This window comes from Echeneis naucrates, chromosome 11, assembly GCF_900963305.1.
Source record: "Echeneis naucrates chromosome 11, fEcheNa1.1, whole genome shotgun sequence".
Taxonomy (NCBI): domain Eukaryota; kingdom Metazoa; phylum Chordata; class Actinopteri; order Carangiformes; family Echeneidae; genus Echeneis; species Echeneis naucrates.
Genome location: NC_042521.1, coordinates 15,023,182 through 15,035,007, shown reverse-complemented (window position 1 = coordinate 15,035,007; position 11,826 = coordinate 15,023,182). Strand labels below are relative to the sequence as shown.

Sequence of the window (11,826 nt, the reverse complement as noted above, 5' to 3'; positions counted from 1 at the left end):
TCCTGTTCCTTTCCTACTATAGATGTGTAAACTGAGTTGTTAAATTATTAACTGTATATATTTTGATGAAAATAAATATATACTACCATGAGCAGAATAAATCAAATTAAATGAATGAATGAATGCGCGGGAATACGTTGTGTTTGCCACAACATTGGCAAATCATGCTCTCAAAACTATGCTAAAATTGCCAAAAAATGCAGTCTGTGGGCCAAATACTATTAAAAGTAATTGTTAAGTCTTACCTGTGGAAGGCAATTACCTCAGATTTGGTATGGGGTGTACAATGTTTGCTACAATTCCACGCAGCACAGGAATGCGGCGATGCTTGCCACATCCAATATGGTGGCGACGTTGACGTACAGCTCAGCACTCAGTTCAGCGTCTTCGTATTTATGTCTATGGGGACACAATCCGCTCTCCATTGACTACGAGAGCTCCGCGAGTTGATGTCACGCTACCTCAGAATGCAACGTAATTCACTGCGCCTCCAATTTGGCAGTAAAAAGAAGTTTTCAGCAGTGTTGCCCAAACATCCCCACCAACAACAGAAAAAAAACCCAACAACAACTAAACTCCACTGCTTTTTCATCTGTTAGCCTTAAGGACATCGGTTTGACTGCCTCAAAACAAAACGAGCCACAAGTGATCTGAAGAAAGCCACTTACAGCTTGTCACACACCAGTCAGAGCTGTCGATCATCTCGGTAAACTACCTTGAGCTACCTCGACTGATAAAGAAGTCAAAATGCTAAAACCAATAACTAGAGTAATGGTGCAACTGCCCCAAAGGCCTGATGCATTATTGGGGAGGTGCCCAGTATTCCCTTGTAATAGAAGAAAGATATTTACTGTTTTCTAGCAAACTATATATATATATATATATGTATGTACTGGTTTTTGGCGGGTTTAGGTTCTCTGTAACCATCATCATGGTTGACAATTGTTGTACACCAGGGTGCACTTATAGCCCTGCTAAAAACAAAGATAAATCATTTTACCGCATCCCTAAAGACCCAGACAAGATATAAGTGGCTCACCACTATAAAAAGGGTCTGGAGTAAGACAAAACAGACCAAAAAATGGGACCCCCCAGCCAATGGATTTTGCCTGTGCAGTGACCACTTTACATCAGGTAAGTTACGTTAGCTAATGTTACAGCATACAACGCTAGTATTTAGGCTATGATTACGAATTTTTGATCAGTTTAATACCTAATAACAAGTCCAACGTTTTGCTAAACTAGCTAGCTAATAAGCCAGATTGTGTTGTTGTTGGTTACAAAAATGCTGGAGCATTTTCCACTTGTAGGAAAAAAGAGTGACAATCCGCTGTCACCGGACTTTGCTCCTTCTAACTTCCACTGCCAAACATCTTCAGAGAGTAAGAAAAGATTGAGATTGGAACTTTTCAAGAGGAGACAGAAAACAAAGCTTCGACGCCTATCTGCTGCAGCAGTCCTTCCTTGGTGACGAACATTACGCACTGTTAGGGTTATGGTTCCCATCAACACATAACTAGACTTGGCTGTAGAGCACACAAAGTACACAAATACAGTATTTGAAAAGCTGTGAAACAGTGGTTGAATCAATGGCAAAATAATAAAACTTATTTTATTTTAATAATAAGACTCAATTCATTATAAGGTTGATTAAAGCTGGATTTGCTGCCACTGATGTTGTCCCGATACTGCAGGTGTTGGACGTCCTTTTCTGTGGAGACACTACTAAAAAGCACCCCAGGGGCATTATACGGTTCGGTGATATTTAATCTATTTAGTTTTTTTATGTAAAGACCAATTTCATCCGAATTTAGGTAAGAAGTGAATTCAGAAGTTAAAATCTGCAGCGCGAGCTTTTCAATTTTCTTACATTTACTGCCAAAATGGCGGTGTAAACACAAAAAGTCATGTGACACAATTCATTATAAGGTTGATTGAACTCTTAGTTATTTTAGATAAAAGAATTGTCTAACGTTTGGGCTTTTAAGACGTCATCGATTTCAGTTCAATTCAATCTTTATTGGCGGACTCTGGTCCATAAAAACATACACTATAGAAACAACAATAAATAAATAAATGTGTATCAGATATACATTCAGGAACATTTCACATGTAGGCATTTCAGCCATTGCCTCCTCGGTTTGGATGAGTGACAGAAACAGCTCATAGTGGGTTAGGAGAGTGCCCCTATGATACTGTTTGCAAGGTGTCTGTCAGCTTTATTACCATTCCAAAGTTAAAATAAGACGCTTCCTAATTGTTAAATGCTTTTCAGTTTTCCCTCGCTCAGCGTCATTAACCCCGCCCCTTTCTTCTACTTGTTTGTCGGTTTTATTGCCACCACACTGTCGCTCCTTCCTGTTAAATTACAACCTAACAGCAGCCGACAGAGGCTCGCCAGTGCTGTATGTTCTGTATAAATGTTTTTAATTACTTTTCCAAAGACGTTTAAACTTTGTCCATTGTTCATATCATACATATACCTCAAGATGTCATGCTGATACTATATAATGCATCATATGGCATGCTGAGTCCCCTGAACGATTATTATTATTTTTTTGTTGTTTTTACCAATTTTCCACTTGCAGTTACGTCACCCTTTATACACTCCATTTGTTCTTAAAATTTTTTTTTATCTGGTAACATTGTAACACAGATGCACCTTTATGTACAGCACAAGCATGTTGGATACTGCTTGTAATTAGTAACACTTAAAAACCCAAGGGCTCCCTTTATCATTTTTTTTTTTTTTACTTACCAACTAAATTTTAACTTTCCTACTTTAATGACCTATAACCTTTTACTTCTAAATTCAAGCAAAACTGAAGTTATTGTACTTGGACCTAAGCACCTTCGAGAAACCCTATCTAATCATCTAATGTGCTCATAGTTCCTGACTGTCCTAGTAGGCCACTCCGCCGTCTAGACGGAGGTTTAGATGTTGCTCCTAGAGTCTCCAAGAGTAAATTGGGAGGCAAATCTTTCAGTTATGAAGCTCCTCTTCTATGGAACCAACTTCCAGTATTGGTCCGGGGGGTCGGACTCCTTAGCAATTTTCAAGACCAGACTTAAAACTTTTCTATATGACAGAGCTTATGGTTAAGCTCTCACTCATGTGCCGACATACCAATAACCATGTTTCTCCAAAGTCCCTGTCTCTCCCAGTTTTAACCACTATGTACTAACTATGTTTTCCCCAAAGTCTTTATCTCTCCCAGTTCCTCTCCTCTCTCTCCCTGTCCTCATCCTGCCGGTGGTGAATCATCACCACCCCATGTTCCTGCAACGCCTGCTGCTCCCATATCTTCATGAACTTCATATGTTCCTGCCTGCACCTGTATTGAATATCCCGTCCTCCTCCTCTCATTCTGTCCCTACTCAATTCTTGCTGAATTGGTGACTATTCAGTACTAAGGATCCATATTTGTTGGAGTATTCCAGTTCAAAAACATAAACACAACTAAACTCATCTGCTGCTGTTTTTGGTCACCCGCCAAATTGAAGGAAAACCGGAAGTACTTTTACAAAATAAAGGTAAACTGACGCATCAGTGGGAAGAGATTACGGATGTCAAGAAATAATCACATTTTGGTGCAATGCAAAGTAATAATAATAATTAAAATTTCTTTTACTTAAAGTAATGATTATACAAAAATAAGCACGGTGAGCACGTTGGGCTTTAATGTGTTCTCGTTGTGAAAATGTCTTCCACTTATTTTATGTGCGAGTGAGAGATTAAGAGCTCCCCCAACTAAAACGAAAAGCTCAATAGGGGATCTGTTTCCCTCCGTCGCCATCAGACCTGCAGGACTGTGTATTCGTGTTTAACGAGAAACTGGAGCTGTTTGAACTGCATGCCATTTCAATAAAAGGCCCCCAAAAAAGAATGTTATGCTCTTACTCTGAAGGTGTGTTCTTGAGGCTCCGGTTCCTTCTGTATCTTTCCGGTAGCTTTCTGCGTGTTTTTTTTTTCTCCCTTGGTCTGGGGCAGTGAGGAACACCGCGCCTCGTCGGGACATACCATAGCCTACCTCGCTTCACAAGTGCCTAGCACACTGACATTTCAATTTGAGTTATTTCAGCGGGGATACACAGGTAAGAGAATGACTGCACGTTGCAATGTGTTCATTACAGCCAGAAGCAAACTGCTGAGGCCTTGGGTCAACATGGGAGGGGGGGATGGGGAGATGTTGCTCTTATTAGCTAAACACATTAGTGAGGGAAGCTAGCTTCTGTCCCCAAAGCAAGTGATAGCAAACTTAAGACTTCAAACTGATGTGAAGACACAAGTGAATAAGTGAATACAGTGAACCCATAGCAATTATACCATAAGCATTTATGCCATGAATTACAGGTTTTGATATGCAGATGCAACAAATTGTCTTTTTGTGTGATACTGAAATGCCAAGCATCTAAAGTGTATAATGCTTTTTAACAAACAAATTCCTTTTCTTCTGCCTAGAGAAGGCTGGAGCTGGAAGTCAGTGTGTCTGAGGACCTTCAAGATGGTGGCAGGACCACCACAGCCAATAAGCCAATGGCCTCCACGTCCCACGAAGGAAAAAAGAGTAAGTTGCTCTACTGTAATGATTTTTTTTTAATTATTTATTTTTTTATAGGATTGTCAGTGGATCAACATGCAAATCCTGCAAAGAGGTTTGTTAGTAACCAGAGTGCGTTTCTGCAATTAGATATATACATTTTGTTGCCGTCTGTATGAAGTGCGAACTGATGTAGTTTGAGATGATCATTGTGACAGGATGCTGAAGGTGGAAAACCATGCCCTAAAAAAGACACAGGTGGTCCACAGAATAGATCTCACTTAATTCCCAACCATATTCTCACTCTGTTTGAAATCGAACATTGGAGTATATCATAACAACTGTTGAGGTGGTGCCTCATGTCCCCACCAACCATTTCCTCATTTGTTGAGGTCCAAGAATGGCTAATGTTTGTGGTGCTGTAATGTAATAGGGATGTAACGGTTAACGGTAAAATGGTAAACCTTGATAAAAATAACGATTACCATTTTCATTTAAATATCACAATTATCATGGTACGTAACTGCAGTATGAAAAATGTGTGTTTCATCCTTCCCAGCTTATCACTAAGTTGCCACACAGATGCACCGTGTAGCGTTCAACATCCCTTTACACTTTATAAAAGTTCTAATCATGGCAGAAAGAGGAGATAACAGCTGTAAAGGCATTTCTCAGCCCTCTAAGAAAACAAAATTGGAGGTGTGGGTGTATTTTGGCTTTCCTAGGAATACTGAGGGCTTGCTAATGGAAGACAGCCACCCTGTATGCAGAACCTGCAGGAAAAAAGTTTCTGCGACAGGAGGCAATACATCGAACATGACGACTCATTTCCGTGACCATCATGCACAACTCTGTAGACAATGAAAGGTGTGTTGCTGAACCGCGACACTTTCATTCGCGATGAGACAGTGAAATGGTAAAAAGAAGACAGTGCCATGAACTTCATTTTCGTAATATTTTAGTTGACAGTGAGTGACTACGTGTATAATCCCATGCTATTAAATGGACGTTGGAAGCAACCAAGTACGAGCTAGCAGCTAGATCAGATCTGTTTAGCAATGACAACAGTCAAGTCAAAGTCAAACAGTGACGGAATGAACCACGTGTCTTTGGAAACCAAACATTGTTTTCCCTGTAACACTATGAATTATATAGCCAATCGTTTTCCACAAAAAGGCATTGATATTGTTATTTGATATGAATTGTAGCCTAACGGTATTAATAATTCATAACGAGGAGACGTGGGGCGGTCCATTTATTTTTTATTTTTATTTTTTTACAGTGTGGGGAAGAGAACTGCTGCTACGACTCCTTCACAAACACTTTTTTTTTTTTTTTTTACTCGTTAAGAGTTGAAAAAGTTGTGCTCATATTTTTGGCAAACACTTACTTTTTTGGAACAATTTCATTTATATTAAACACACTTTTAAAAATATTGTGATTATACCGGAAACTGTGATAATTTTGGTCACAATAACCGTGAGGTTAAATTTTCATATCGTTACATCCCTATAATGTAAATCAGCACACTGCCATGTTAGAATTTCTATAAATCATCTTAATCAAATGATTTCGAAATAACACATGTATATGTATGCATGTATTGAAATTCTAAATCCATTTTCTTTTTTTCCAGCATCCAAGCCACATTCTTTTAATTTTGAAAGGGCACGCTTTGAAACCTCACTGGGTTTCCTGACACGGAGATTCGCAGAGCTGATTAACCGCTCTTCTGATCGGGTGTTGGACTTAAACTTAGTCGCTCACGAGCTCAATGCTCCTAAGAGGCGACTCTACGATGTCACCAATGTCCTTGAGGGGATCCACCTCATAAAAAAGAAATCTAAAAACCACATTGAATGGTTGTAAGTATCTGTGGATGTCAGAGGTGTGTGTTTTTCTGAAAATACCTTGTCATACAATGCATGTACGTCATGACTGTGTTTGTATTTAGTCAAATCAAACAGAAAAGTGTTGTTTTTTTTTTTTATCCTGACTTGCTTTTTGACTGTCTGTCCCAGGGGTGGTCAAGTGAATATGAAACAAGGTCCAGAGCTCAGTGATCTCATTGAGGAGGAGAGGAAGCTGGATGAGCTAATCCAGACCTGCATTCTGCAGGTTCACCAGTTGTGTGAGGACCATCAGTGCCAGAGATATCCTTTTTTCCAAAACAATCCTGTTTGGGTTAGGGTTAGGTTGATATTTTTGCTCAAAACATTACTGAAATGCTCAATTTGTCAGTAAAATAATTGATAATGGATTTTTTTATGATTTCCAAATTTCCACTGAGTGTTTCTGCTTGATTCAATGCAATTTTAAACTTTGGTATGTGGTGTAAATAAGATCAATGAATTAGTCTCATAGTTTTATTTTTCCATTTGTAAACACACTAAGAAAGCTTATTGTCCATGACCTATTGAATAACATTTGCTTATTTGACATATGAGGATGTTCAAAGGATCCCCAGTCTCCAAGAACAGACTGTGATTGTGATCAAAGCCCCGGCAGAGACAAAACTTGAGGTCCCACACCCAAAGGAGGTACCGCCTTCATTCAATACACAATATCTCAAGAAACCATTTGCTGAAAGTTTTAGATATTGGCTATTTAGAGACCATTCAAAGCAGTCAATGTCTGCTTGTGTTTTTAGAGTCTCCAGGTCCACCTCTGCAGTACCCAGGGCCCCATTGAGGTATTTCTGTGCACAGATGACCCCATCCCCATGGACACCACAGATACCTCCATGGCCAATGATAGTCACTCAGACTCATCTGCCAGTGGGAAAGACTCAAACTCCCCCTCGACATACTCGTCCTTTGTCCAGGTAGCTGTCAAAGGTGAGTCTTAATCATAAAGGCTTAATGATTTCTTTCAAGTGGATTAGTAAAAGTGCATGTTATTGCCACAGAGACTGTGGTGGCTACCTTTGACCCTCATTCCATTCATGACCCTGGAAAATACTTTTCCATTGGCTCAAAAAAGACTCTGTAATTTCTCACTTTTAATGGCAATCAGAAAGATTACATGACTCTTCAGCGAAAGACGATATTTATTGTCCTCTGTGCTGATTCAGCGTTGATGGAAACAAGTTTATTTTCACATAATGTCCAGCTACACTGAGCTCAGGGATGACAGAGTGAGCCGCATCATTTGAATGAGTTTTAAGACACGCCGTCGGGCAATGCATAGGTGGTATTGCAGTGTGCTCCCTCTCTTCTCTGTGACAGTGTGTGTTCCCAGTAAGTGCATATAACAGCAGTGCTCTTTGCAGCGGTATTCACCTTCGGTCTGAACAGAGGCAAACTCCGCTGGTAGTGAGAAATGCATCAATTGGTTTTTATTAACAAGTTTACCTATGCTGAAAATATTGTGCTTGGTGGAAAAAGGTTGTCAGATTATCTACTTACTTCTAACCCAGCAGTTTGTTGGCTATATTGTGCTTCCAGTTTTTGAACCATCATTGCTCTTCTACTTTCCTCACCCTATGTCTCCCTATCCACTTTGCCCACCCCACGTCTCCGACCTGCATTCCCAACCTCACATTTCTTTACCCATGTTCCTCACCTCATGCATTCTTATCCGTATTCTCAACCCCATATCTCCTTACCTGCATTCCCAACCCCACGTGTCCTTACCCACATTCCCAATTTAATATCTCCTTACCTCCATTCCCAACCCCATGTATCCTTGCCCACATTCCTCATGCCATGTCTCCTTACTGACATTCCTCACCCCATGTCTCCTTACCCACACTCCCATTATCTTTCCAGACAATGCTAACAATACTTCTGCAATGAATAGAATCAACATCCCGCGGCCTGATCCAAAGCAACCTTCATCACGAGTTACTGTAACCTCCGTGTCCTCCATTCCCACCTCCCGCCAACCTCACTCTGAAGACCAACACAGCTTTGTCACCCTTGCTCCACCCCTTCATGGGCAGGACTACCTTCTGAGCCTGGCTGAGGATGAGGGCATCACTGACCTCTTCTCTGCTGACCTGGAGAAATTACCCACAGATGTGCCTCTACTTTAAAAAAGCCTTTTGTGGAAACCTTTAGAATGGACATCTTACACACAAACAGAAAGTCATGGGAAATTCTAATAAATGAACAAAGCTGCTTCTAAAAGAAATTGCCCTCTTGGACAGTATAACTGGGATTTACTAACACTCCGGTACACGAAGGAGAACGTAACCCCAAAAGACATCACTTTGGAGGATTATTATAACCAACATACATTTGAATATGAAGTGAGATCTTCCAACGACTTTTTCGTGCTGTTTTGGATATGGGCTAATATGCAAATTGTCAGAGGAGACCCTTTGTTTTAGAGCTTTAATCTGTTCTTTTCAAAGTTAAACCTGTCCTCTCAGAACACAGGATTTATTCTTGAGGCAACAGTGTTTTTCCAGAAGTGATGGTCCTGAAAGACATCATCAATCATAGTTTGAACACAGAAATTTTCACAACATTTCCGGAATATAGCATAAATAAACGTTTGGCATTATCAGTAGTTCATGTTTCCTGCATGGACAGCTGGTCCAAATCTCACCTGAGACATAGCTTTTTGTGTTGGACTTCTAGTGAAACATAGAGTTGCAGAAGTTTTTTTTTGTGCACACTAAAACTGTATGTTTTAATAATATTGTCTTTTTTTGTGCTAATTCTTGATTTTGTGCCCCAGCCACTCAACCAATGAGGATACTGTAAAATCACATCCTGTGCCTCATTTCAGAGGGTTGTTCCCTCTTCACCTTGCACTGATAGGGAAATAATCCACGTCTTGAGTTTCTTCCACGACTTGGGAAGCACTGATCCGCTTTTTACTTATCATATATCAACTCAGGTCAGCTCAAGTATCAACATGATAACAGAGATCCTGAATTCAAAATCACTATCCCTCACAGGACTGGAATTATTTCAGGTGCTTCGGCATGTCTAAATATTACAATATACACTGAATTTTATGATAATCAAAAATAATCATCTTATTCATATATTAAGGTATTGGATTAGTGCATTCCAGCCTGCCGTCAAGTGAAATCACAGCACAGTCTGGTTTTTGGTGTCATAGTTTTCTCAGGGCAACAGGGACTTTTTCTTGAGGCACAATTTATGTTAAAGGCTGATTTACTCACGATAGGAGTTTCCCAAAATTTGACACAACTTTGTGTCAATATTATTGTTTTCTCCATAACAATGTTGCAGCATTCCTTTTTACTAACAGCGAGAAATCTCCTTCACCAAAATGTTAAACATCTCAGCAAGGAACTATCTCAGATGTCAGTGCAACCTGCCTTTGCCATTGCTGCTGTAAGCATAAAATTTTCTATTGTTGATCCATTAAACCATGAGAAACATTGACTTCCTTAAGAAACCTTTAGTAATTAAATACAAAAACCCGTGCTCAGCTGTAGAGACATGTAAAGAGTCCTTGTCAGGCGATTTCATGCCTTGTGGTAGGAAATTAGGTAGGTACAATGTTAAGGGTGTAAAAATATAAACAGCTGCCTAGAACCAACCTTGAAGGGTGAAAAGAAAGCTGTTGGTGAATGGAGCGACTTACTGTGATGCTGATCCCTTACATGCTTACTTGAGCATCTCTTGTGAGTGCAGAAGATTGAGTGCCAATGTGAGTTAGGTCATAGCCTGAAATACAATGATAGAGTCATGGTCAGGTTACGCTTTTATCAATGGTCAGAAAGGATAAAGTCCCTCAGAAGTTATCTCCAAAACAATTTTAAGACAAACCTAAGACATGAAAAAAATTTATTTGTAACTTTTGGTGACTGGTTGCAAATTAGATTATTATTATTTTTTTTTAAACAGAAAAGCAAAATATCTGTTGGTTCCAGTGTTATTTTACATTTTTTTTTTTTTTACATCTAATAGTCAATGATTTATCAACCAAAACAAATCGTCAGTTTAATTCTTGATTTAAAAAATAATTTGGTATTGCCCTGCTGCCATTTTTGTAGTCAGCAGTCGATGACAAGATCTAAGCTGCTATGAGGCATGGAAGCGCTTATAGATGATTAAAGTAATACCTGCGTCTCATTTGCTATTGTCTTTTGTTTGAATCACACACCAGGGTAGTCTGTACATAGGTCTGAAGAAATAAATTGTTAAAGCAGCTTGAATTGATATCGCAAAAACTGATCAACACACTAAGATCTAATGAAAACTTGTTATGGTTCATTTTCTTAATGTGTTTTTCCTCATTTCACAACCAGTTTGTGCAAGTACTATGCAACAAAGTCATGCCTTAATGCATTTATGTGTCTGTAGGACTGAGAGTTAAATGGCTTATACACTGCCAGAGAAACATTTGGACACAGTTTCTCATTCAAACGAATAAGAAAGTGTGTCAAAACGTTTGAGTGGTAGTGTACGTCATGCAGCTATGATGAGAGTGAGAACTGTGTCCAACTGAAATAAATGGCGATATGCCTGATATCATCAGTCCATATGTTACATGCTCACTTACTTCTGCTCAATCCTACAATGCTTTGATCGTAGCTTCATTTTTATTTGAAAGTCCGTGCACATCTTTTTTTTTTTCCCACATGAAGGCATTGATAATTTTATATTAAGCTTTTTGAAATAATCACCAGCTTTACATCAGTTTAGGAAATCATACATTTTTTGAGTCCCTGTAAAGATTAATGTTCTCATTTGTCATGATAGGGACATTTCAGATGAAGTGTGAGCTTTTATCTTTATATGTATCACACTTATGTATTATACAACAATGCTACATTCACCTCAGGATTGAAACACTGTTTGACTGGTTATCACTGACACTGGTTTCTTTCTTTGAGATACAGATAACGTCGACATGAAGCTGTTTGTCTTCTTGGACCCACAGTAAAGGTCACGGTTTTGTATAAAAAAAAGATGTTTGAAGAATTTCAATTATTAAACATGTTTGTTAACAAAACGTATCTAGCATGGTTTCATCAGCTGTGATTAACTGTTCAATATTATAGAGGATTTTGAGGTTTCTTGCTCTTAAAATGCCTTTCCTAATAGATTTTGACAAGTGCGTTGCCTCATGAGTAAAAAAAAAAAAAAATTTTTGGCTGTTGATGGTGGCTTTCATTCAACACAGTAACTAAACACAGTCCATTTAGTTGTTGCTAATGATTTTTAGGAACAGTTTCAACATTTTCAAAACAATTCTTTTCATGGTTTTCTCCCTTTTCCTAAGTGGATCTTGGTTTGTCACCATATAAACTGAAATTACAGTTTTAAGTAATCTTATGGGATGTAATACTGTTCAG

General features: G+C 39.0%; 1 protein-coding gene across 1 annotated transcript; it reads left to right on the top strand.

Moving 5' to 3' along the window:
• The first annotated feature begins 3,965 nt into the window (after nt 1-3,965).
• Nucleotides 3,966-11,474, top strand: e2f3 (E2F transcription factor 3). Its single transcript, XM_029514190.1, has 7 exons — nt 3,966-4,095; nt 4,463-4,568; nt 6,178-6,406; nt 6,563-6,694; nt 6,967-7,081; nt 7,192-7,378; nt 8,312-11,474. Exons 2-7 carry the CDS (start codon nt 4,538-4,540, stop codon nt 8,575-8,577), a joined length of 960 nt encoding a protein of 319 aa, XP_029370050.1. The 5' UTR covers nt 3,966-4,095; nt 4,463-4,537; the 3' UTR covers nt 8,578-11,474.
• Nucleotides 11,475-11,826: the final 352 nt, after the last annotated feature.